At 40.0% G+C, this 27,255-nt stretch overlaps 3 protein-coding genes and 2 non-coding genes across 8 annotated transcripts; 3 read left to right on the plus strand and 2 right to left on the minus strand.

Moving 5' to 3' along the window:
- On the minus strand, window positions 1–16,310 carry smad10a (SMAD family member 10a). 2 transcript variants are annotated; one of them, XM_077506854.1, is made up of 13 exons: window positions 15,950–16,310; window positions 13,853–13,928; window positions 10,153–10,393; window positions 9,071–9,245; window positions 8,969–8,992; window positions 8,657–8,869; window positions 7,512–7,757; window positions 7,153–7,254; window positions 6,216–6,269; window positions 5,666–5,849; window positions 5,059–5,227; window positions 4,298–4,436; window positions 1–3,349 (listed from the first exon to the last, which is right to left on the minus strand). In XM_077506854.1, exons 1-13 carry the CDS (start codon window positions 15,951–15,953, stop codon window positions 3,138–3,140), a joined length of 1,839 nt encoding a protein of 612 aa, XP_077362980.1. In that variant the 5' UTR covers window positions 15,954–16,310; the 3' UTR covers window positions 1–3,137. The 2 variants fall into 2 exon arrangements, with proteins under 2 accessions (XP_077362980.1, XP_077362979.1); XM_077506853.1 differs by having other exon boundaries at window positions 10,153–10,396; window positions 15,950–16,308.
- chtopa (chromatin target of PRMT1a) lies at window positions 7,254–27,222 on the plus strand. Of its 3 annotated transcripts, none has more exons than XM_077506859.1 (14): window positions 7,254–7,272; window positions 19,824–19,913; window positions 20,843–20,993; window positions 22,187–22,240; window positions 22,563–22,734; window positions 22,835–22,981; window positions 23,077–24,603; window positions 25,352–25,423; window positions 25,672–25,698; window positions 25,873–25,938; window positions 26,209–26,258; window positions 26,504–26,548; window positions 26,852–26,884; window positions 27,108–27,222. In XM_077506859.1, exons 2-7 carry the CDS (start codon window positions 19,849–19,851, stop codon window positions 23,265–23,267), a joined length of 780 nt encoding a protein of 259 aa, XP_077362985.1. In that variant the 5' UTR covers window positions 7,254–7,272; window positions 19,824–19,848; the 3' UTR covers window positions 23,268–24,603; window positions 25,352–25,423; window positions 25,672–25,698; window positions 25,873–25,938; window positions 26,209–26,258; window positions 26,504–26,548; window positions 26,852–26,884; window positions 27,108–27,222. The 3 variants fall into 3 exon arrangements, with proteins under 3 accessions (XP_077362985.1, XP_077362984.1, XP_077362986.1); XM_077506858.1 differs by lacking the exon at window positions 7,254–7,272 and adding an exon at window positions 18,931–19,225; XM_077506860.1 differs by lacking the exons at window positions 7,254–7,272; window positions 22,187–22,240 and adding an exon at window positions 18,934–19,225.
- snapin (SNAP associated protein) lies at window positions 17,139–18,962 on the minus strand. Its single transcript, XM_077506862.1, has 4 exons — window positions 18,794–18,962; window positions 18,573–18,619; window positions 18,265–18,383; window positions 17,139–17,973 (listed from the first exon to the last, which is right to left on the minus strand). The coding sequence occupies exons 1-4, from the start codon at window positions 18,946–18,948 to the stop codon at window positions 17,866–17,868; spliced, it is 429 nt and encodes a 142-aa protein (XP_077362988.1). The 5' UTR covers window positions 18,949–18,962; the 3' UTR covers window positions 17,139–17,865.
- LOC144008211 (small nucleolar RNA SNORA8) lies at window positions 25,983–26,121 on the plus strand. Its single transcript, XR_013280728.1, has one exon. It is a non-coding gene; the product is annotated as a small nucleolar RNA SNORA8 (small nucleolar RNA).
- On the plus strand, window positions 26,291–26,427 carry LOC144008216 (small nucleolar RNA SNORA18). The gene has a single exon (XR_013280732.1). It is a non-coding gene; the product is annotated as a small nucleolar RNA SNORA18 (small nucleolar RNA).
- Window positions 27,223–27,255: the final 33 nt, after the last annotated feature.

Consider the following 27,255-nt stretch of genomic DNA (forward strand, 5'->3'; position numbering starts at 1 on the left):
GACATTGTACTGAATCCCTTTAATTGTGGAGAACACATAAAAAATTCTGACACTGAAGGTTGCTATTAGCAGTTGCAAACTGCAACATGACACCAAAATTGTTCCCCAAATCCCAAAATTCAGGAGAATGATGATGTTAATGTTAATTGCTGATGGCAATGGCAAAAGTAAAAAGATAACATTTGCTCACTTGCTGATGAGGAACGTTTATACTTGTCGCTTATATGGAACAATATTTGACACTCACAAAAGACGAAGGCAATAAATTACACTACTCTGATACAATAATCAATCATTTTGATATCTATAAAGCAGTTTGATGATTTGAGATACCTGAGGGAACCACAAGATGTCATCAAAACTGGGTGAAAACCAAATGAGGAATGGTCAAAGAAGAGAAGACAAACAAACCAAAGTGTGTTCCGATCCAGCGCGTGTACTGCTGACAACAAAAGGCACAAATCACAAATATGCATATTATGATCGCGGGCTCATCTTTGAAAAGCAGCTGATTTTCCCAACACACTCCAAACCTCCTTGAATCCATCTGCAAGAACGTTAATCAATTGGTGCCGTCATTTCCATTTGGAACCAAGTGCAAGCAACAACGTAACCACGTGGCACTTTTTCGCTTTGGAATTAGTCTGATAATAAATCGTCTGATAGAAACCACGACGACGTGTTAAGAGACAATCTTGGAGCCGTTCAGTACAACTCTGATGTGTTTCCTTCTTCAAAATGGTGGCCTCATAGTGTTAGTAAAGCTTAAAGTTCAGATTCAAGTGGAACTGGTCGTTTGAAAAAAAATAAAAAATAGAACCATTACTGTACATTTAATATGTTATTCAGGTATTATAATATATAATTTTATGCAGCTTTTGTCATCTAAAATATAAGAATAATATATGTGTAAATTGTACTTTAGTCATAATGATGTCAATATCCAGGTAAGACAATTAACTGATTAATAAATTATTTTACTAAATGCAAAGGTAGATTTTACAGTGAAAAAAAAAAACTTCGTCGTAACTGTACAGTAGAATATTATTTAAACAATTTGTTGTAAAAATCAAAACCTTTTTTGGTCCGATTTTCTGCCTCCAATTAAATTTTGAATTATTATTTCTCATCACGGCGGTGCTCAAAACGCGCCAATCCATAACTGTCAAGGCAGGAGGCGTTATTTTTTTGCTCACATTCACTTGCAAATGATTTAACTCTGGTTAGCAACAGTTCCCAAACGTACAACATCAAACCGATAATATTTATTTTATTTTTTTGCAATACCGTACTCCCCATCATAAACGAGTCATGCTAGCAATGTAGCTGCCTTGGCGTGTTGCCGTGCACGCGAGTATTTCTTGAGGCAGAAATGGGCTACGTTCAAATCTTGCGAACCACTTCAAGACTGTGAAAACTAAATATTATTTACAGTATATCATTGTTTACTCATATACAATAATTATTGACTATATTTCTAATTACAGTTCTGCACCTGTGGATCCGCATATTTGCAATTATTTTTTTCCCGATATGTTTGAATCTTTTGGTGTGCCAACAACCCACCAAACTCTAAAGTGGTTGCGTTTTTTTTTTTTTTAGTTGAGAGCCGTAGATAATGCTAATTTTTATTTTTATTTTTTTATTTTTTTACTTCAACTTCCAGGCAGTCTTGCAATATGAGAACTGTATGTCGGCAGCTCAAATCACATGTAAAGAGACAATATAGCTCAGTCATATATTCCTTATCCTCCACGAAGAGCAACTAATATTAGTGCTGTACTGATGAGCTGAAGATGCAGCGCAACAAAAATAGTTCAAATCTTTTTTTTTTTATATGCTATTTAATGATGTCATTACTGGGTATGAAAACATTCAAACATTGATGTTGTCTGAACCATTTAAGGGAAGGAAACATAGCAGGGTTGTAAAAATCTGTAAAGTTTGAGATGGTGTTGAGCTAGAAAGGCACTGGTGTTACAAGCAAATTTTTTTGGTTAAGACAAGCACTCGGGCTTCCGTCTCTGATGTTGGCGATCACTTGCCAAACGTTATTGATCACATTCGTACTCTTTCCTACGTCTGTGATGCTGCAGTTCAGTCGAAAGGAACACAAAGACATCAACTTCGTACGTATCGTGTTGCAGTGACAACTTTGTTGTTGAATTGAGCCATCCTGAATTTTGAAGTCGGTCAGTGATGAAATGAGCAGTTTTGGTGGCAAACCAACTCGTTATGAAGTGTAGCTATGAGGTATTCCAGCTTTGGTGATCGACACCAAACATTTGGTTAAATACAGGGTAGCACTGCTTCATTACGAAGACCAACAACACCACTTTAAAGCTCTTTGTTTTTGGCTTTTTAGTCTTTTGGTATGAAAACAAACAAAAATCGTTATACTTGAGCAGAGCGTACTAACAAGCTCTAAAACGGTGACGAGCACGTTACAAGCACGGAGGTGACAAAACATTTGCTTCCCTTATCCACATTGACAAGTCACTTCAGTTGTTCGTACGACATCGAGAGAAAAATAACGCTTGTTTGTCTTCAGACGTCCGTTTCAACGATCCTGCATGATTCTATTTATACCGTACGTACTTTCAAACTGCACCAAGACGACCCAAAGAGAGAAAATTCAAAGTGCATAAAAGGGAAATGTGGAGGTTTTTTATTTTTTTTAATTTTTTTAAATGTGGAGACCCAGTTTTTTTCCGTTACTTATGCTAATAAGTCCAATGAAATAAATAACCCACAGAGGAATATTTGTTGTCTGTGGGTTCAATTGAATACTTGGGTTCTTTTTGACCCAACTGTTTTTTTAAGAGTCCTTTTTTGCCGGTCAACACCATGTTGACTCACATTTCAGTGGAGCGTACAAAAATGGAGCGCGACATTTGTTGTCTGATGTCGTACGATGATACGGAATATATCGTTTGTGTGAGTCAGAGTCGAAAGCAGTGTAAATTGATTGTTACAAGCAGTAAATGTTGTTGGTCATTTGAGTTTGCCTTTTTGTATTTTCATTGGAATTCCTTTGAAGAAGCTATTTTGGTACAAAGCAAAAAAATATCGAAAGGATTGGATCTGTGCGCGCACGTTCAAATAATGCAAAAAATTAAATGTCAGCATAACGATTCTCAGTTAGCAGGCCCCGGATCAGCTAACGGCATGGTATGCAACACCTCATCCAGCAGCTGCAAAGCACGGTGAAGGTGGACTTCCACCCAGCACGGCGTGTGTTTGATGCTCTGCCTGGGATAGTCGGGCCCCCAACCTTTGACGAAACTCAGGCGCAAGATGCACAGTCGCCGGAGGTCGTCCACGCCGATCCCTGCTGCTGCGGACAGACCTGGAGGTTAAGAAATCTTCCTTTATTATTTTTCTTCCATTTCAGATCTTGTTTTTTTTTTTCGAAACGGTCCAGTATATTGGGTGCACTGCAATTCCACATTCGACCACTGAATGGCGGTACATTATTTAGTTTGAGACGGCGAACAAAATCACAAGTACTGTATTTCAGCACAGCCTTGTTTTTGTTGAAGATAATCGCTCAGATAATCCTGTCAGATGTAATTATGCTTTTTATGCATAGAGAAAATGCCAGCTATAAGTTTCTTTTATAATGTAAATCTTTGGGCATCATTATTGATGGATATTGTGAGGTGATAGGTTTGTTCTTTTGGGAAAACGAGTTACACTGTTCAATGTTTTTTTTTTTTTTTTTTTTTTTTTACTATTTATCAAAAAAACATTATTATACTATTATATTATATTATTATAATGTAATTAATATTATTATAATATTATATATATATATTATGTTATGTTGTTAATTCATGCACACATTGAGTTCCTCCACATATTGGCTTGCTCCACAGACATATTACGTTCCAACTTCATCTGACAATTATTGTAGATTTGAAACATAGAAGGGCCAAAACATCCATAGTGAAAATTAAATTGCACTAAAAAAACAAAACAAAACTAGATATCACAATATCGCGCTTATCGTTGAATCCCCACTGTACATGTACATGAAGTTGCGAGCTTGTTTATGGAACAAATGAACTCCTAATACAAGGTACACCATCTTAACATATTTTAGATTGAGTAATTGATGTGGACAAAACTACATTTCCCCTTGGATATTATTTCTTCAACATCAAAACAAACATCTTTTATGATTACGGGCAATTGGAATGTGCATATTTAAGGGTTTATCCATTTGAAAATGTAAAATGACCTCCAAATGTATATTGTCGTATCGTATAGCAAACCAAGGTTAGCCAATACTCACTGACTGCCGGTGCGATGCCTCCAACACTGCCTGGCCCGGGTATATTTCCTGCCACTGCCGCGGCCTGTGCAGCAGCGGCAGCCTGAGCGGTCGCGGCCTGCTGCTGCATTTGTCTGTGGCACTGGCGTAGGTCGAACACCTAACAAACACAAGCAGCTATTCATTCAAGGCCACGCACGCTCACTTGGCCAATGTTGGCCCGATTTCCGATCCGAAGATTGTGTTGCAACGTGTTGGGCAAATTATTCAACATGACAGACGACTCTCATGCGAGGTTCATTTGAAGCGAACATGCTAGCCAAGCACTTGCCACAAACTCTATTCAGTCATGAACTCATTTGCTCCCAAAAACCTATAAATACCTTCGATTTTAAATGTTTTAAGTGTCCCAAAGGCGTATTTATACGTTTTTTTTAATGTTTTGTTTTGTTTTTATGCTAGCTAGAGCATACAGAAGGCTTTGATGCAGCCTCTCAACTGCAAAGAACGGTTGAAGAAATGCTAGTTATTACACAAACGGCCTGCAGATGGCAGCAGAGTATAAGAGATCAAGCAGGGCCATGTTGCAAACAAGTTCTTTTCCTCACTGTTTTGAACAGATTTGTGAATGATGATAAAACTTATGAGTAGCTTGACTGTAAATTTAGTAAGAATCTTTTTTTTAAAAAATGTTGTCAACGCACAGGCTTACAATGACAGTAGCAGGCTATCTATGAAGCAGCGTTGTGGGAGCCCGAGTATGTTTTCCAATCCAGATTCACCTTGATGTAGGCTCCAGGGTAGATCTTGTGCACGGCATCGCCCGGGGCTCGGCCGGCCTCCCTGTCAAGATAGTAGCTCTGCACAAACACAGCGTGGTCACTCATACAGCGCATCCACACGTCGCCTTCGCCACGACACTCCAGCTGCACCCCTTTACCGATGTGCAACCTGGAACAGACAGGAATGAAAGGAAAAAAAATGGTGGGACCAGCTACATCATATAATATAGACACTTCATGGATTTTTAAAATGGCAGTGCACCTTAAACATTTCTTGACAATAATATGTTTTATGCAACCTCACTAGTCTAAACATGACATTCTGTTTAATATTACATTTGTATCCATCTTAGGGGGCGGCCATTTTGCCACTTGCTGTCGACTGAAGATGACATCACAGTTGGTCAGGGCTCAGGCAAACGACCAATCACGGCTCACCTGTTTTCTGAAGCTGAGCTGTGATTGGTTGTTCTCTGAGACCTGCACAACGGTGATGTCATCTTCACTCGACAGCAAGTGGCAAAATGGCAAAACACGGCTGCGTTTAGGCTAGTGGGAGCGCACGGAACAAATCCTCGGACTGACCCAACCGGTCCGCAGCACCTACCGGGCTCTCTCACTGGCGTCTGTGCGATGAACGTTACTCAGCTGGCCGAGACAGAAGCGGTCGCCTCCCGATGGGTCCACATAACCATCCACCGTCACAACAGGGCAGCTGGAGGGCACCTTAAACATCTCGCCCACCTGAACGTCCATTTCAAAATAGGAGATGGAGCACCAAAACTCTGGTCCTGCCCACACAAAATAACATGTTGTCGCCTTCTTAAACTAATGGCCCAGTCATATTAGACACACAAAAAAGTTTTAAAACATGATGCTGGCCACCTACGCTAAAATAGATGATTCCATTTGACCACTTCAATGAAAGTAGTGATAAATATTTTTTAAAAATTAGTATTTCGTTCAGTTTTTCATGTTTTCTGGGGGGGAAAAAAAAGATTTGTCTTGGAACATTATTGACAATATGTAACATGCAATCATGAGTGAACTATTTACATTAAATGTATGGAGGGGGACTGGATGGCACGCATAGAGAGGGCGTACCGAACCAATTACATGCTGTACAATGCAAACAGGGTATTGCGCTTTTTTCTAACCTGGATGATTGGATACAGAAGGAGGGAAAGAGGTTGAACCGTGATGCTGAGACCCTGTAAACAAACAAAAAACAACTTTACAAGCAGGAAACCATGATAAATATGTTTTAAAGCTATGCTGGTGGTATTCGTGCAAAACATTTCCTTTTTTTTTGCAATAAAAGAGAATAGAAACTTTTTTTTCTGCTAATACAGAATAAAATCTTGAGATGTGATTTGTTAATAAACATTTCAGATCATTTGGGTGAAAAGCACCATGGAACTGTTCCACTGTTTATATCGTATCAATGTAAAATATACAGAAAGATGTAGGTTACAATTACAATTTATACATACTTGGTTGAAATAAATGAAAATGAATTTCAATTATTACACTCCACAATTACAAAATCAGCATAATCGTTAACAAAATAAAAGATTATTTATACTAATTTTGAGTTGTTTACATTTATATATTTGCACCTTTTTTTTTATTTTAAAATTAATTTAATAAATCTTGTTTGGTCCAAAAGGAACATGCATAATTATATAGTGTTTCAAAAAAAATTGTCTTAATATTTTTTACATGTTTAAATATTTTTTTTGTTTTGTATCAAAAAAAAAAGAAAAGATTGTCCTAATCATGATTTCAATTATTACCAAATTAATCATGATTAATATTTTCTTCATAATTGAGCGGCCCTACTTACACAACATGTCAAATCTGTGGTCACTTGTTATACATTTCTAATAGTTCAAAGTTGATATTGAGACAAAATATCTACCGTATTTTAGAAATCATCCTTTTTTTTTTTTTTTTTTTTTCTTTTTTTGTGGGGGGGGTCCTCTCATATCACTAAAATACATTTATTAGGTTAACTGAGGCTGCTTAATTACAGTACATATGTGTGAAAGTGAGTGTCTTTGTTTGGATGGATGAATTTCAGGCAAATCTCACAATGTTGGTTTGGATGGTGAAGAGGAGTTGGCTGATGACCACGCCCATTTTGCAGGGGTCCTATTGGAGTGTAGGAGGCCGTGCTGCTGCCTGTCCAGACTGCTGCATTACACGAAAGCAGTAAGTACAAAATTGTTATTGATTAGTCAACTAGTCGCAAAACATGCGCAATCGAATGACAACCGTTTGCAAACGATAATAATTGATTAGGTATATGTTTAATATATATATCGCTAAAACCGCAGATTTCAGCTATTTGGATTTCTTTGATCGACAAAAAATAAAAATAAGAGAGAGCGATAATCCCCTGTGAGTATACTGTAAATCCATTTGCATGATGTCCATAATGCACAACTGACTGTGGAAGGCAGCCTGGCCCTGAGAATGTTTGCCGCCGCCGTATCCGTTCTGTCCGTGCGATTGAGGAGGAGGTAGCGGGGATTGCTGTGGGTGCGGCGCTTGCGGCGCTTGTTGCTGAGATTGAGGCTGATTTGGAGTCGGGGAACGCGGTGCCTGTGTCAGAACTTGAACCTGCGGAGAAGCAGTCTGAGGGCGGCCATCCACATGACTGGCCTGCAGGGGCAGCATGGAGCCAGAGTTTGACACTGCCGAGGAGAATACGCAAAAACACAAGTGTGACTAAGTTTCATACTCGAACACAAAATGTATGACATTCTACATCTTTTTTGAACTACCATAAGAAACAAAAACATTGCATTTCTCAGGTTTGAGTGATTTTTCACTCTGTGGAGCAACAACTGTTAATTGCAAAGTTTTATTTCTCTATTTCCCCCCCCATCCCCACGCGACTATAAATAGTATCATTTGTCTATAAAATTGCTATAATCACACCTCTGCAGTATCCTTATTAACGTATAAGAGAATAAAAAAAGAACAAAGAATAGCATTATTAACTGTAATAGAAAAGATTTAAAGTGCATCTGAAATTCAAAGATCAAATGAAATCCTTAATTAAACTATCAACATTTTTTTGAGTGACCATGTCAAACTATATGGTACGGGAAAAATAAAATTACATAAACTCAATAAATAATAATGCATTCAAACTGATCGCCAACATTAACTCAGGAGCACAATATTAAAAAAAAGCACTTTAACCTGCAAAAGAAAAATAAATAAAATAATTTGTGCAGATTTTTTTTTTTGCTGTGTGCAAATCGTGCATCCTCAGTGCAAACAAAACGCCTACACCACCGAGCGAATGCTCCCTGCGCACACGCTGACAATAATGAGAGCGCCACTGCCCCCTAATGTAGTGGAGGTGCAATTGCACTTTATTCTAGGACAGTAAAAAAAAATCAAAATAAAAAAGCATGTTCCCCGAGGTCAAACACGCCCCCCCCCCCCCATTTGAGAAGCACTGGTCTATGGTGACATAAATTTCCCTCATTTACTTCTTCTGTCAAATCAAGAAAGTATTGAAATGTAGAAGAATATTACTCAGGCTCTGTCAAAATGGGGGCAGTACGCGGCGACGGCTCACCTTTGGGTGAGAGAGGCAGCTGCGTGTATCTGGTGACCGGCGGGGGTCCGTGAGGCTCGGACGACAGATGTGGAGGAGGCAGGGCTTGGCCGTAGTGGTCTGGAGGGGGCATCTTTAACGTTGCCTGGTGGTCGGACAGCGGCATGCCGGGTGGCAGATCCATTTGGATGCAGTCGTGGATGTATTCTTCTTTGATCAGACCCCCAGGTGGCGCTGTAGGTCAGATTTGTATCAGTGCAGGATGGCTACAAAGGTACATTTTTACAGTGTATTATGGTGGCTCATAATGTATTTGCGTAAGCGGGAATGTACCTGTATTGTGAAGACTGAGACCAACTGTCAAAATTGGGAAATCAGAAGAAGATGAAAGATGCGTCAGTCTTTCCCCAAATCAAGTTTGTGTCAAGAACCTACCGATGCCCGGCGAAACCACCCTCTCGTAATGGTAGGGGTTGACGCACACGTTGTCGTACTTCAGGTCGAAGGCGTACTGGCAGAACTTGACGTGCTTGAGTTCGTTCTTGTGGAGGTCGGGCCAACGCCACAGACGCGCGTAAATCACGTGAGGAAAACCTTTCCGACCTGCCACCTGAGAAGTCAACACAAATAATGATGATGCGGAAAATAGTCTGATTCGGCTTACAAAACAAAAGATAGGAGGTTTAAAATTGGAACAATTTATACTGTTACGGTTATTCATTTATAGATTTGATATTTTCCACTTTTCTGCTTTACATTTTGACTACTCATTCAGCTCAGCTGTTTTCTAGGTTTGAGGTTTAGAACTGTGATTGGTTACCTGAGCCCTCGTGATGTCATTTTCAGTCGACAGCAAGTTGCAAAATGTGTTTTTAAAGGAAAAATAATGATAATATCAAATTTATTAGGGATGTTTGATCCCACTTTTTTTCAGACCGATACCAATACCAACTGCCGATACCAGTATTATATTTTGACAAATACAAAAAATCACTAAAGGATATTTTTAAACAAATATATTTCCTTTAATTTTGACACAAAAAAAACCCCAGCACAGTCACTCTTCAATAGTCTCAAAATAAAACACAAAAATGCTCTTTTAGTTTAAGATTGATAATTTTGAAGTATTTCCAAAGCGGTGAAGTTTTGGTGAAAAACTGCTGCAAGCTAGCGCCCCTTACAGGCAAGGAGGACTCTTAACGTCTTCCCCCTCTGCCATCGCTCGCTTGAAAAAAGGCTGGTATCGGCCCGATACCGATACCTGGTATCGGTACTCGCCCACCCCTTGGCAAAATATTCATGTTTGACTGCCAAAAAATGGCTAAATAAGTCAAGTATCTCTTTAGGATTAATTTGTGAACATATTTTAACCACAAAATATATGTATTTGTATTTTTTTTTGTAAAAGAAGAGCAATTTTTCACAGTTAATGTCACAAATAAATGTAGTTGAGGTTTTCCAAAGTAGTCCAAAAATCCAAAGCATGCGCATCAGCTGACGACTTTGTGCCGACCGACCTGCAGTCGCCCATCGAGCGTCCTCTGAATGGTGACGCACTTGCTGGGGTGGACGCCGTTGGTGGTGACGGCGGTGATGAGCGAGTCCAACTCGTCCTTCTTCTCCTTCAGCTTCTTGACCAGGCTCTCGATGGCCCGCTTGGCGAAGCCCTCGTTCTCGCCGCCCTGCCGATGGCACATGAGGCTGTGGACGATGCTGAGGCAGGCGTCGTTGCTACTCGGCGGGTTCGCCGACATGATGCTGCTGCCGAGGCACAAAAACAAAATACGGTCAAAAGTACACGTATGCCTACGGAGAGGAATGGAAGAGACCATAATGTGCGTTAGCTTCGACTCTAATTGGAAAAAAAAACTTCTTCGAAGGCTCTCGGATTGCGTCTATTCATCGAGGAGAGCATTTGTGAGGCCAGATGTTACTACTCATTTTGAATCTGTTCCATTCAATCTCCAAATATGTGAAGCCTTGACAATTCAATGTGCTCCGCAGTGTTCTTTTTTTTCTTTTTTTTGTACACACGGCGCAAACAAATTGCTTGCTAACCTTCAGCTGAAGAAAGAAAAACCCACAATGGTTACTGAAATAACTGACCAGACTGCAATAGGATAAAAATGCATATTGACAAGCCACAAAGCTGCTCACAGAAAGTTACGTTTATGTACAATGTTCATTTTGACAACAAATTTGATTTTTTTTTTTTTTTTTTTTGTAGTCTTGACTAAAATAAAAGTTTTACTCATAATTTAGTCACCTAATTGTATTTTAGTTTTTAGTCAACAAAAATAAAGAGCAAATTTAGTCGACTGAAATGACAATTTACGGAAAATTACGACAACAACACATAATTGTAAACTGTTGTTTAACAATCAAGACACATTTAAGCCAACAGTGTCTTTTGAAAACTTATTTTTAAAACAATAACTTTTAAAACGGTAATATGCCATCTTAAATCTTAGTTTTCACCTAAATAAAAAAAGAGAAGTGCATAATTGTGATTAATTTTACAGCAGGAAAAGCAGGTAAACATGTTTTTGAACATTAAATAAAGTGCAGTGAACAGTCACTGTGTTGTTTTTGTTTTACTCATGAACAAAATCAAATCTGCAGCAAAAAAAGATAAATAATACTTTGTCTTCATTTATTTTGTAAAATGTTTTTCTCCATTAAAAAAATGTCTAATATATCCTTTTAGGATTTAGGAACACGTCTTTAAGTGCAGTATGAGGCAGAAATATTCTCATTATATGCATGGTCCATGTGTAAAATAATAAGGTAAAAATAAAGCGGCTATGATTGACATTTTGAGTTGAATGTATCACTTTATTAATTTGCAAAAGTGTTTTGATAAAATAAAGTTCTATTTATCTTGTTTTTTTTTAAATAATGAAAAGACCTCAAAGTGTAATTTAAGGCACATTCCCTTCCTTTAAAGGGATATTTCAATTATTACCCCATTAGAGTAATAAAAAGTCCATATTTTGTCTGTAATTAATTTGATAGTTTCATTATTTTTCACGTACAATGAATACTTACTTTTGCCACTTGTCGTTGCTCAGTGCTCAGGTAATGACCAATCACAGCTCACCTGTGTGCTCGTTTTGGTCATGTGACATTGACAGGTTAATACAGAGATGCTCTGAAATCTAATGATTTCATTATATCATGTAAATTTGTAAGATTATACATTAAATAACATGTAATTAAAGTACACATTTTTTTTAAATTACAACTGCTGCGAGGTCGCGCTTGGGCACGGGCAAACAAAGTGAAAATGATGAATTTCATATGAACTCCCATGTCAAATAACCCCCCTCCCCTCTTACTCTTGGGTCTGTTTTGTTACTATATTTTAGTGCTGGTCATGAAGATGCTACTTTCACTTTGTGAGTCAAGTCAGAATTTTGCATGTATTTATTTATTTATTTGAGGTGATACTTATTAAAACGACCTGTCTGCTTGATTCACCTCGAACAAACACAGAACAGCGCTTATTGAAATATGACTGTTGACATGCTGCATTTTACATTCAGGCAAGATGCTGACTGATTTCCTGTTGAAGTTCGTCTCGGTTCGACTGCGCCTCTAAAAATGTTGACGTTGGCTTTCACAACAATGAAGTCAACCGTCATTCAACACAAACAAAATCCCGTGAATTCAGGTCAGCTGTCGACACGGCAAATTGAGATCAAATATGTGTGAAATGTCATTTTGGGTTCAGTCGTGTGCGGCAGGCAGCTATTATTGTGCCAGACGGGAACAAACCCAAACAAATGGCAGACTGATAGGAAGGACCCCAAACATATCATCCGCCAACTGCACCTTTAAGACACCTCCGAGCATGCTTGCATCAGAAAAACAAAAAGTTTGCCATGCTGGCAAAAATGATGTCGAAGATTACATTCGCTCCCGGACGATTTGCAATTGCAAATGTATATTCCCTGACAAGATTCCATCACGTGAGTGAGTCACATGAAATCCTCCAAGTAAATGCTGAGCCTTCTTTTCCTTTATCTTGGTGAACATTTCAGTGAGCCGATTCAGGGTTGCACAAGGCCACATAGCCTTCCATAGTTCTATGGCAGGACGCTGTCGGCGCAAAAATCTGCTCTCAATTCAAACCGCAATCAAACATTGGCATACAGATAATAAAACTTCAGTGATGAATGAACAACATAACAAGTGACATGAGTGACAATTTAGAAATAGCAGCGGTGTGTGTGCAACTCCTCCTAGAATCGCAAATCTCATTTATTGACGATTGTTTGTGTGTGCCTTTACTGGGAATGCTGTTGGCATAATCATGATATTAATCGAACCGTTCTGCTGTGAAAGATATCGTTTTTCAATCGAATCGCAACCTGTCTTTCGAGATACATATCGGATCGGTTTCATGTCAGAGATTCCCACCCCAAAACTTCACCAAAACATCACCGGTTGGGAAATGCTTCAAAATTGACAGCCAACTTTACAACAAACTCTGCAGAAGACGGATTATTTTTGTTTAAAAATATCGTTTAGTGTATGAAAAAAAGTGGTATCGAACATCCCTAGTGAAGTTGTTTTTCATCAAAAAGATGAGAGAACATTTGATGTGAAATCGTTTTAGATCCGAATGTTCAACATTACCTGCTGACAAAAAAAAAATAAAAAAAATACAGGGATAAAATGATTGTCCTGACTAAAACGTTGACAGCTTTTGTTGACTAAAACTAGGCGAATAAAATAGTTTTCTTGTCTAAAATAAAGACTAAAATTCTAGATTCATAGTCGACGAAAAAAGGACTGAATAAAAAAAAAGATGAGGTTAACTAACTACTTAAAAACTAACAAGCGTGACTGAAACTGGACTAAAATTGAGGCTAAATTTAAAAATGGCTGATAAAATTAACACTAGTGCATCCCTCCCTCTGGCAGATCCACCGACCTGCACTTGGATGCAAAATTACCAACACTGGGTCTAACGTGCCTCTGCACAGACTTGCACCACACGCTGCACAGGATTTACGTCGGTCATAACATAATTTTCTACCAAATGATGAATTGTAATTTATACAACTCTTCAATTTGTTTATCTTTAGAGGTATATGTTCCTGAAAATGTTGAATTAGGGATTACGTAGCTTCAGGCACATTTAACTCGACATACGTTTAAACACGTTGTTCAATGAAAATGCGACAAAACGCGTCTTGTGGTCTTGCTTACCTGCTATTAAGTTGTTCAGCCAATGAGTGACCAGAAGGTTCACTGGGATCATGATGGCCCAGTTCGGAATCAGTCCCTGTTAACAAGCGGACGGAGAAGCATCGTTAAAAGATGCACGAGAAGAATGCAAATTCTATTGGCACTGCAGATCAACAGAAAGATTATTTGCGTGTTCACATTTTCACATTTCACTTGCACTTTCACAGACCAAAGTCAAAACCATATCTCCAAAAAATCACAACAGAAATGATCTTTTTTTTTTTTTTTTTACCATCAAGTTGGTCGCATTTGCGAGTGAATTGGTCGCAGAGTCGAACTTTGAAAGAGTCACAGGAAGTTCAATTATGTCAATATTTGTATGTAATATCTTCTTAAAACAGAGGAGCCATTAAAACTCGATTACCAAAGATGGATGTGATGTAATGTAATGTGTGTGCTTCCCAAACCATTAGGTACAGAACTTGTACGCCGAGGAGTATGCGAGCACATTGCAGGGGAAACATTTCATAATTTATTCTCAGTCATTTCATAAGCATGTCAATACAATGGCATTAGTGTGCAACAACTTGTTTGTTGAGACAATAAGTCGCATGTCAGCTCAAGTGTCGGATTAATGCTCAGATAACGGACTCAAAGAAGGATAAACTTCTAGAGTGGGTCTGAATATTATTTTCATAAAGCGCTTTGTTGCTGTTCAAGTCGAAATGCCTAAAGGGAACTTATTCAAAAGAACTTCAGTTTTTGTGGTAAATGTATTTGAAATAACAAAGGAAGGTTTCATATTTATTCCGATTTCATTGTTTTATATTACTTATTCAATTTAAGGCAACATGTTTATTTTTATGTTGAATCGGATGAAAGACGAAAATGCATGAAAATGTATGACATGTTCAAATTTAGCAGACACGTAAGAGTGAGTATGAAACTCATGATGTGAAAAAAAAAAGGTTTGCGTTGCGAGGCACTGGTAAGACTTACACAATGACAAGAACTTTGACATCCGTACTGTATACCATAACAATCGTATCATAGCAGTCTATGGAAGCCCACACTTGACAGAGGGAAAAAATATTGTATATATATGTAAGGTGTGCATGAAATACTAATTGGTGGCCCCAAAATACTTCAAATGTGCGATTGAAATAGTACAGTAGTTGTGGCTCCGAACTGGACAACTGAGTCAACAAATCAAGCGTACCTTCTATACGGCTAAAGACGATGGACAGGTGGAATTTATTTTAGGCTGAGGATGAGCTACAAATACATGTTGAAAATCTGCCATTGTAGGCTATCGATAGAATAAGAAAAGTTTTCGGACATTGAGAATGAACATTTCTACTGGCGGTGCAATCCGTCCAAGTTGTTCAAGAAAATTATATTGTTATTTTTTTTGCATGTTACGCCTCTTTTGTGGCAACCAATTCATATATTGTGACCACTGTTCAGTATTTTGTGGACATAAATGATTTCTATCGTGGCATCACCTTTTCATGTCATATCTGAGGCTCCGTCGCAGTCTCGACAGACAGTCGCAGGTATTGTTGCTGCCCCCGCCCCCCCTCCCCATCTCATACACTCTTCTGGATGTTCATCCTACAGGCCCCGAGCTCGACAGCTGGAGGAGCCAGTTGTCCACATGAAAACTTCAACCAATCATTTCCAGTCAACATAAAGTGAGACTGACTGTCACCTATCTGATCCAATCTGTGTAATGTCCGTTTTCTTTTTTTTTTGGACTCCATAACGTCGACATGCGCGCGTCACCAACACGTAACCGGCGTTGACGACATCTATACATCACTGCACTGTACATCCATGAGCGAAAATGTGCAGTCCGTTTCGTAACGTTTCGCGCTATATGCCTCAAGTTTAGCGGATAAAACACACGGCCAATTGGAAGCGTTCAAATGAGACGGTGAGCACATCACCTGGAATGAACCCGGGAAAGGTTGAGACAGCAGCGCGGCGTTTGCTCAACATGCGGATAACAATTATTTATCCAGCTCATATCGCCATCTTCCACTTTCCAAATAGGTTCGATCGATCTGTTCGCAATGTAGGCGCAACAAACGTTCACGTTGAATTGATAATACTTACACATCGGACGGAGAGAAGAGAAGAACTCGAAGGGAAAGAGCGCTGAGCTGTTCAAGTGTACTGAGTGGTGTTGACCAGCTAGTTAGGAATGTTTACTCGCCTCTACATGAGCTGTCGGTCACACCGGCGATACTTGCATCAACTGCTGCATGCTAAATGCTTTCAATGTCTCATGCGCGACACTGCGCTTCGCTTAAGTGTCTCACACTGGCGTTATCATTTTATCAGGCTTGCTGTCTCCTCGTGCATCCTGCCCGTTCCTCACGCGCACGACACAATAACAATAGAGGGGAGACGTCGTGCGCGTCAGTGTCGCGACATGCCTCAGCCAATAGCGGGCCCGCTCTCATACGCGCGGTCGCTCTCGGCCAATGACTACGCGCTTTTCACTGCGACGCTGCCAGCCAGGGTCTGTCTGGTTCGTCGAGATTGACAGGCCCGCGAGACTGTTTTCTTTAAGGTGGCGCCGCTGAGATTAGCGCTCCCCCAACATACGTTCACATGGGCGCGAATTACAGCTGAACTCCACACTTGCGCATGCTTTTAACGACATTCTCGAACTTTTCGGTCAATCGTCATGAATGCGCTGCATCATATATGCGTAGTTGTATACCGTCAAGTGACTTGAGTGACTTGACTTTTATTGGTATGTAGTATTCTATTTGGAAATGTCATTTGCAACCAGGTAGGAGTATTTTGTAATTTTGTATGCCATGGATTGTTCAATTAAGGAACCTCAAAGTCTTCGAACAAACCTGTTATCATGTTGTGAAAGACTCCAAAGAGTTGAGCAAGCAATGTGCTCCCTCTAGTGGCCCTTGTAAGAATCACTGCTCAAGTACAGTTCAGTTGTATTGAACTTGTGTGCATTTAATCGTTTTTTTTTATGTCTATTTAATAATTTATTCAGGTACAACCTCTCTTTATTATTTGAATTGAATAACAAATTTTAATTTCTATATTCAAACACAGTGTCTTTGTTCACGCTGCGTATGTAAAAGTTGCTTTACCTATTATTTTTTTTCATGAACGTTTAGGTCGACGACATTACTATATTCTAACACTGTGATGTGGTATTTGGAGTACAAAATATTTTTTGGGTGGCACTTAGTGTAAAAAGTTGTAGATCCACTGGATTAGAGCATGCATTTTTATTAATATTCATTCAAAAAAAGAAAGAAACTCCGAGTTGCATGATCATTAACGTTTTATTTGAGCTTCGCTAGAGGCGTCCATAACAGTTCCAACTTGCACAACTAATGTAGTTAATTCCAGAAGTATTTCGATAAAGAACTTTTACAATGTTGACAATGTACATTACCACAATGGATTTGAAATATCGTTTTTGATGGGGAAAAACATTTAAAAGTCAAGTAAAACATACTACTAATGCTCATCATGCTTTATAAGTTTTGAAATCAGGTGCAAGACAAGGACTAATATTCAAAGTATTTTCCTTTAAAAAGTATTCAGTTGTTACTTGCAGTAATTCACAGCTTGAATGAAGTGATGACGGTTGAAAGCTTAGTGACTAAAACTAAAAAACAAACAGCCTGAAAAAGAAATGTAACAAACGGATGGTTGTATTGAACTGCCTGAATGCAAATAGTAAATCTCATGAACATGGATATGCATACATGAAACCTCTTGAAATAAAGCAAAGAGTTTTATTTCTCATCCACTTCTGTGGCGTGCAAGGGAAAACCACAAATAACTCTGCCACTGTCAAAGTAGGTTGACATACAAGGGATTAGAATGACCGGAAATCACAAACCAAAATGACACCGATCCAAACTCAGACGCTTTTCAATGCGCGGAGAGCTTCCTTTCACCGAGTTGAGCGCCATTTTGGCGTAAGCTCGTAAATGTCAATAGATTGGGACAACGTGTCGTTGCTGTGCAGAGGGCGTGGATGCTCAGGGCTTCGTGGGAGTGCGTGAGGTGAACACTCCTGAGGCCTCCAACATGGTCTTTCTCCGTGCTGTCTCTTTGGCTACATTGTGGTTTAGTCTTCTTAGACGTTCCTGAAAACAGGACATTATTATTTTTAATGGTTGTTTTACTACTTTTTTTGTATCCATTTTTTTTTTTTTAATCTGTATGTCATTTCTATATTTATTTGTACTATCACAAACAGCACCTGCCAACTACTGCTGGAAAATCCGTAAATACAAAATGGTTTGAGGCACATTTTCAGAAATTGGCAGACAACCAAAGATTTACTTAGTTGTTTAATTTCACATTCAACGGCCACTCCAGAGAACTATTTGTACACAAGCGATTAAATAATCAATTTTGCAGCATACAACACCAACCTGAGCATTCTGCAGTATGTTGTTTACAAGTACAACTCTTCGTCTTGCATTAAGAAGTTTCTTTACATATGGGTCCAGATCCAGCGCCACCTTTTGATGTTCATTTATCCTGCACAATTCTGTGAATAAAACATGTCAAACACAAAGTCAAATATTAGTACAATCATGAATTTATATTACACTCTTCCCTGGTGTACACTGGGACAAGTTACATTATAGTAAAATGCTGTTCTGCTAACTAACTTGTGGGTATGGGAATCGGGGAAGTCTCATTCAGGATTCAGTAATATCAAAATAAAGCTAATTACCTGTAGCAAGATTGTCTATGTGTTCCCTTAGTTCGACTTGGCTCTCTCTGTAGATTAGAACATAAATGCACATTGAAAAAAAAATACATAACAATTGCACAGGTTAACCGTTTCCTAGTGGAGATCCGGACATGGGTCACGAGACAGAAGTTAGCAGCAATGTGATGCAGATGACGATTATTTATCGCCAATTCAAGCTGTTGATTACGATGCACGTTTACCTGACAGAATGTACATGCAGGTCCAATTGTTGGATGGCTGGCTTTAAAAGGTCGAGCATTCCCTCAGCAATCACATCTTTACCAGAGGAACTGTCAACAACTACCGCAGAAGCCATTTTCATTGTCGAACAGAGACACACCGGAAATGACGTCATAAAGCCGCTCCATTTTCTTCTCGGGATATATTCAGCTTCACAGGCAGCACCATTTTAAGAAGTCGCTTCGTCAGCGTAGCTTCGTCACGTTTTCTTGTCGTCGTCGAAAGTATATCAGAAAACGATTAGTACTCGTCATTCTTTAAGCGCAGAAGTGTTTTTCTTCGACCTAAAGGGACAAATAAAAACACCCTCTCGACCTGGTGGTGTTAAAACAAGCTAGCTCTTGACGCTAAGTTTAGCTAGCTAGCGCTTCTCGACCAATGCAACGTTCATTGTAAGTCAAATGTTTAATTATTGTTCAACCAAATGACGTTATGTGACTTGACATATTAATGATGCTTATTTAGGTTGACTTGATACTTTATTTTGCTCAGTGGATATGTTTTTCCTCTCAAATAAATTACGTACTACTAGGCCCATGTGTTTTCGGGCTGTGTAAGACGTCGGCAAACTGTTGAATGACTAATACAGGTGATATGGTGTACTGTACTTCGATAGTCGTTTTTAGCCCCACAAGACGACCCACGCAGATGTACCGGGGGTTCAGTCATGAAATATTGATGTATTGTTGCTTAAATAATCAGTTGATGGCATACTTAACCAAGCTGCAGATCATATGATTATTTCCCATGCAGAATTGGGTTAAGTGACTTTTTGGTGCCCCCAAAAGTTATGAGGTAGCATGGTGGGTTGACATGGTTTTAATATGTTGAACTGTGGGGGCTTGTGAGTTTTGCTGAGATCTTGCAATGTCATCTGTGATTCATTTATATTCGCATAAGTCAGTCACATTGATCCTTTATGATAGTCTCATTATTGCCTTTTTCTATCTGTACAACCACTTGAACGTCTTCTGTTTTTATTGTTTTCAGGAGCCTGCAACAGAATACAATCAATATGAGTGCTGCATCTTCTCAAAAAGTGGTCCTGAAGAGCACCACCAAAGTGTCCCTGAACGAGCGGTGAGGCGCCATGCACCCTGTCGGCAGTTTAACACCAGAATCGAGGGATTTTGCTCTATGAAGAAGGCCACTGTCGGCGACCTGGCCCAAAGTGGATGCGGTTTTGAATTACCCGTGTGTGTGCACTGCTCACTTAGCTTCGTTGGGCCTGTACATATTTTTGGGTGCATAAGCTGAGTTAAGAACATCGCGAGGCACCGCAGGTGCTCGCCCAGTCCGACCGCTATGTGTGAGCAGTGCACAAAGGGGGAAGTGGTAATACTTGCTAGGCCTATGATGGACCAGACCACTGTCCTGAAAATTCCATGGCACTCACACTCCCTGTTATGTACACGGTACAGTATACGTGAAGTATACACAATAGAAGGGAGTGGGGATGTTGCACTTTATAAAAATCCCAAAAGTTTCTTTCACTCTCTCTCAAACCAGCTGAAGTTAAGCACCTTTCCTCTTTCTGCTCTGTTACTCTTTTCTCTTTGTCTACACAAGTTCAGGTACTCGGTCCTAGCTTGGACGTGACGGAGCAGCCTCCCCTGCTGCACGTCATCCTTGTCACGGTCCTTGCTGTAAGAGGCCGAGTAGCCAAACGTAGTCCATGGCCTCTGCTACTGCAGGATGACCCAACGAGCCAGTCAGCTCGAGGCCAGTAAGTGGCAATTGTACTCACTTTCTCTCTTTCTATTCTTAAATTCAAAGCTTTCTCTATTCTCACTCTTGTCAACGGTGCTTATTATGCTTGGTTTGAAAAAAAATATATTTGAGAGAGAAAAGAGTGCCTAGAAATGGAACCTAAATGACATGAGCCACAACAGTAAGTGTGGCCGCATCCATGACTTGAGAAATTGACTTGATGTGGAACCCTGCTTCCTCCTCTTCTGTGTCCCCTGTCCTCGTCTTTTACTTCCTCTTTTCCCTCCCACCTTCCAAAGCTTCACTAACATGCTGAAGAACAAGCAGCCCACAGCGGTTAGCATTCGGGCCACCATGCAACAGCAGCATATGGCCAGTGCTCGCAATCGCCGGCTGGCCCAGCAGATGGAGAATCGTCCCTCGGTGCAAGCTGCTCTGAGTCACAAACAGGTACGCACCTCCAGGATCGTTGGGCTTTCTTATGGCATAGCGTGGTGTTGGAAATGAACAGTGCCTGGTTGGTCAAAATTCGCTTCACAAGTTAGTGGCTAACACTGACTTCATGATGCCTTTTACGTTCGGACATCAAAAATTGTCTAGAAATCTTGCCATATATTGTCAAGTTCAATGTTGGTAGTTAAAAATAGTTGTAGATTGAAAACAAGTGCACGTGGTTTTCCGACATTAAATTTTATCGGTGAATTATCTAAGATATGTGTCTAAATAAAACAATTTCACAGTAATTTGGGTATCTTTACGATCTATACTGCTACTTACAATCTGTTAAAACATGCATAATACGTAATGTGTACGCTGCGGTTCATACCATGACTTGAGTTCCGGCAGCCGGGGTCATCCCCGGTGTGTGCGGCTAGATTTGGCGCAAGTTTTCTTGGCCTTTTAGTTATTTGGAGCCATTTTATTTTATTTTTTTAATTGTCCAAATCCTCTGATTGCAACATATCAACAGTAATTACCGGTATTCACGGACTTCTGTAGTCAGGGTTTTTCCTGTGTACAAAATTTCGAGGAGGCCACCTCCAGCCTGAGACACTGATCTCGCTCAACACAGCTGTGTTGATTGAGCTTGGCAGGGACGCATTTTAACTGAAGTTGCAGTGTTGCGCTATTATGGAGGCGCTATAATCAACAGCAGTGCACCAGAAAGACCTGAAGAAGGAACGGCTTTTTTTCTTCTTTAATGTACTGAAGAAGAAACAGATGGAGCAACCGTTACCCATGCCCATTTCCTGGTTGTGAGGCAGAGGTGGCACGTTCCAGCCCAAGTCAAGTCTTAAGTCATCTTTATTTATATTGAAGCAGTTCTAGATGAAAGAGGACGGAATCAGTCTCAAAAAATGTTTTTTTGTAATATATTTGAATGCAAAATTAAAATGGCTCCAATTTAGTTGCTTGAGTCATTGATTCTAAAATTATTTGATAGTGACAGCACTGGTCTGCATGGTATTGTGTTCCAAATACCACGTCAAAACACTTCCTGGCTGCACATTTCTGAACAATTGTAGACTGAAATGCTTGAAGTATCGGAGAGAGGGTTGGGGAATGTGATCATAGGATATGAAAAGCTAACTTGTAGTGAGGTTGTCTTGAACCTATTCTTCACAATTGTATGTGATTTGTAGGAAAATACTGTAGACCATGATTATGGATCGGTTGGTCCTTGCTTCTTCCCAAAGGTACTCATGTTTCATGCACATCCTGTCTCTTTATTCCTCCCCAAATTATGCTGATATGACACATGCATGCGAACACGGGCAAAAATGTAAGGTTGTCCTCAGAGGTCTCCCAACATTTCCTAGTACTGTACACCATAAGACTAAGTTGGAATATAAAACTAATGGTGGGTGTTGTGTTTTTATGCACTAAACGAGATCTGTCTGTTCAATATAAAGATGTTTCTGCCATCTCCAGGTGCGTGACACAAAAGTCTGGAAAAGAAGCACAACTGTGAACAATGACTGACCTAAGTATCAAGTCTGTCTTGAAATAATTTGTCAGAGCCTGAAGCAACGCCTGGGGAAGAGCAACATCCAAGCCAGGTTGGGTCGGCCAATTGGCATGGGGATGCGCGGAGGCGCCATCGGTGGCAGAGGAGCAATGCGTGGGATGACCAGAGGCCTTCGCGGAAGAGGCAGAGGAGGAATGATGAGAGGTGCTCTTTCCCTCAGAGGTGCCAAATGTGTTTTATACCTATATTCAGATCGGGTGTCTTCCCAATGCATGAAAGTGCCATTTCCCCCACCTTTTTTTTTTTTTTTTTTTTAATGCAGGAAAGCGAATGGCTCCCGGTTTTCCGATGCGAGGCCGTGGCCCTGCTGGCCGTATGGCAATGCGTCGAGGTGGACGGCAGCGTGGGGGAATTCCTGGCCGAGGGGGAGCTATGGGGAGAGGAGCACCCCGTGGAGGAATATCCAGAGGTACTCTTTCTGTTTCTGCATGCGTTGATGAAATTCTCTAAAATGTATTTTCTTCTTTCTTTCTTTCCACTCACTATATTGTTGTTTGTGGACAGGACGCGGTGGTCTCCGCGGGCGTGGCGGTTTTGCTGGCAGACGCGGCCGTGGGAGAGGCATTGGCCGACCATCAGTGACCCGCGAGCAACTAGATAACCAGCTGGATGCTTACATGTCAAAGACCAAAGGTCACCTCGATGCTGAACTGGATGCCTACATGGCCCAGGCAGACCCAAATAGTATGGAGTGACACTGGACTCGAGTTGCTGCAAGAACTGTTCGGCTCCTTGAACACATACTGTGTAGTGTTAACTTGTTCTTAAGAAATGGGATGAATCATTTGGATGAAGCATAAGCAGTCCAGGACTCTTTGGACAAGCAGACAATTAGTAACACTGAATGTGCTTTTCATCCACATGTAATTTGTACAACTCTTCCATTGAAGCCCATTGTAGTTCAACTAAACGGTATGAAAGGACTTTTATAAATCTTGAAGGAGTGTTTGTTTATTTGATGTCTTTTTAAAACCAGTTCAAGGTCTTCATGTGTAATCATTTTTGTAATTATGAGGCATCTTTTGTTTGTTTCTGGCACTGCAAATGCTACGTTTTCTGCACACTCAGAATTTGGTCTTCGGAAGCATTTTCGTTGGCGCTGTTTAATAAGTTATGTCAATAGAATGTGTAAACAAAGCATTTTCTTCAGCCAATGATGATTTTGTGATTTCTGTGTGGAAAGGAAGGTTTTATAGACAGCTTTGCCCCTTCACCATCTCTTACTGACATCTTTTAAGCTAAATTTAAAGATATTAGCTCAACTGTTGGTTAATCTAAACAAAAGCTTAACTAGTCATTATGATTCTGGAAGTGGAGCAGTGGGCTTGTATGCTGGGCGCTATGTGGATGGTATCAAGTGTTTCTTGTCACCTGGCAGAGACCCCCCGCCCTCCTTTTTCCCTCCCGCTAAAGGGGTTTGCAAAAAAAAAAAAAAAAAAAAGTATTATTTTTGAATATCAAATAAAATGCTGGATCGGATACACAGATATTTGACCTGGCAATAATCTCACAACTCAATCCCCAGTGTTAACGCCATCCATGTTGTCTCATGACACTAGTGTTTAAAAAAATATATATAACTAAGAGGCTAATGATTTTTCTGGGTATTCATGATGAACCAGGTATTCGTAGCATGCCATCAGTGCATTGGACCAGTGGAAACATAATTGACATTTCTTTTAGTTTGGTGCATTTGGTTTGGCAAAGATAACCTCACCAGCTGAATTTCGAGATGGCAATCGTGCCAATTGAAAGGCTTGGGCGAATATAATATTGCAAAAACCTCTTTACTGTTCAGTGATGTCTGCTGTGTATGTACCAGCAAGATTCCTCGGGGCGTGTTTGAGTTCAGGCTTGACTAATAAATATCTAACATCTTTAGAGTGTTGAGATAACGCCAAACGTGCATTATCGTAAAGTACTTTGAATTGTCGCAACGCACAGTATAAATCCCTTTGCAGCACCGTCAATCGTTCCTTCTTTGGACTCGAAGCACCCGTGGAGGTTGCGGCAAAGTTCCTTCAAGCTGAGGTACGAAGTTAAAGCACTCAATTAGTATTTTATGAACACGAAAATTTCGCACGGCGGTTTAAGTACTTTTATGTCACGTCAACACGACTTATGCGGTTTTTGTTTTGTTGGTTTGAAATTCCGCGCGTTTTACGACAGTGATGTTAGCTTCCAGCTAGCTACATTCCAATGTGTTGTAAGCGGTTTCTAGAATGGGAGAGATATCGAGTAAATTTACTTTCCGCACCTTGCCCTTACTTTATAAAACATCTAACGTTTGTCACGTTAATGCTACTGAGGTTGTTACTGGTTAGTTATTTGCGCGATTACCGAGGTAGTTGAACGAAAGGCCTTTGGACACGTGTGATTTTCATGCTAACTAAGTGACCAAGATGACTGATAGCGAAGTAAGTTAACATACGGTATTGAATAGCTTAAGTGGGCTCACGTTGTTTTTCAGATTGTTACAGGTCAAATACTTAGAATTAAACAGTACTTGCTTATTGTTTGAACCTTTTAAAATGTCAATATTAAAGTATTCAGTCTATCGCCACTGCCACATGTTTTTCACATTTTTGGGGATGGTCCTATTTAGTGGGTTCTTCCCATGTCAGTTGTGGCCACATTACATCAGGTTTTGCTTTCACCTCTGCACAACTGGTTGCTCATGGTGTCAATGAGGCCTGATACATTATTATTATTCTCTATGGTTACACATGAAGTTTCTGTGTTTGTTGAAGCAAAACATGATTCTGAATTTCCCTTCCAGGATGGGATGACGTTTGTTGCTGGCTGTAGATCCAGACATGTGAGGTTACAGTAGTTTCTCTTTAAGAAAAATGTAAGTCAAAGTTACCGCTCTGCTTTATGTAGTGGCCTTGTTGGCACAGCAAACGCTTTGGTCCTATTTGGTGGGCTGGCAAGCTGCTGCAGTGCGAAGACAAACTAATTCTCTTGCAACCCACTGCAGTCAAGCCTCTGCTGCAGTGTTACTAATGAGAAGTTACACTTTCTAGACATTCTGTCATGTATTGGTCTTTTCATGTCTTTGTATCTAAAAGTAGTTCTTTCCCATTGTGCCATGTACAGACAGAGGTGTGGACGTCTAACCAGTGGGTAAGTTGCCTGCATGTATTTTTGGTCACTAGACAGCTTGTATGATGATTGGCTAAATATGTTCAACTGCTCTGAATTGTGAGTGACAATTGCCTTTCTGAGTAATGTGGTGACTTTTAACTTGTGGAATAACCTGATATCAAAAGTTGACTCATCTTCTGATGCCTCTTACAGGAGGAGTTGACTACTCTAAAGCGAAGCCTCCCTGACTTTCATCTCTGATGCAACACACAAAATAATGTAAATATAGAAAATGCGCTACTGAGCATGCGTACAAATGAAACGGCACTGTGTGGTATCTGCAGCCTGCTGCTCCATCAGCAGGTTTGTTCAAAAGTCAGTGCGAGAGAAAAGTCAGCACGTGGCATCGTTGGTCTCTACACTGCGTGTGTGCTGAGTCCTGGTAGGACTGTTGATACATTATTTTGTCATGGAATACTCTTATGAACACAAGTACAGTTTGTAACTTGTTCAGATGATCTAAATGGCCTTTCAACATTCCTCCTCTAGGTGGCGCTGAAGCCAAGCTGAACCTGCCCTGCAGAGCTTTTCACAGCAAGGTGAATAAAATGCAAGTCTTGAATGGTCCAAACATGAGGTCTATCCCGACCTGGCCTCTTGAACTCGTAGGCCTGCGTTGTTGGAAATGCCTCAAAGAGCAATTGTAGTTCAGCTTTACCCACACTGTTCTTTGCCATGAGCACTGTGGGGTGAAACTGCAGAACAACATTCCTAGAGTCAACCATTTGGAAAAAAAAAAAAAAGAAACTGGATCCTGCGGCTCATTCCACTCATCTTGTTTTAGGACCTCATTGATGAGACGACTCCTGAACTTGCATCAAGTGCCACGGTTTGTGTTTACAGTTATTAGTTTGGCAATAAAGACTTGACATGTGTTTTTAAACCACTTTATGGTTGTCAAAATGACGTGGCATTTTAAAGGCTTGAACATTTCTTGTATCAGCACTGTTTGGTGTCTGCATCCTGCTGCTTCATCAGCAGGCATGTTAAAAAGTATGTGCGAGAGCAAGTCATCGTTGGGCTCCTCACTTATGTGTTTGGGGTCCTGGAATGAATGAAACAAACGGGTCCTCAATCTTAATCCAGTACTGTGCCATAGTACAATCCATAATATGTATATTTTTTCTGACAGGTATTTGCCTGTTTGAGAAGCATAAACAAAAAAGTAAGTCATGACTTTTTCTAACTTAAATTTGTGTATTGGTCATATACCAAGGCTTTCAGGTAGTTCCGTTCCTGACTTGCTGTGGACTTGACCAGAAATAAAAAAAAAAACATCCCAGTGGGCTTCTGCAGCATTATGCTGAGAAGATTTCATTGGGAACATGTTAAAACTTTTGCTCTGTTTTGTATAGTTGTGATTTTCACCCATTTTCTTTATTTGACAGGATCCGTGATGGAAGTGAAGATGCCTGAGAGTTGCCTTTGCATTAGAACATTTGCAAACATTTCCAAGTCATCTCTTGCTTTGTAAACCAGAAATAAAACACTTTGAATACTGTATGTGAACTGGTTTTCTAGTTGAGGTAGTACAGT

The sequence above is a fragment of the Festucalex cinctus genome, chromosome 19 (assembly GCF_051991245.1).
Source record: "Festucalex cinctus isolate MCC-2025b chromosome 19, RoL_Fcin_1.0, whole genome shotgun sequence".
NCBI classification, from domain to species: Eukaryota; Metazoa; Chordata; class Actinopteri; order Syngnathiformes; family Syngnathidae; genus Festucalex; species Festucalex cinctus.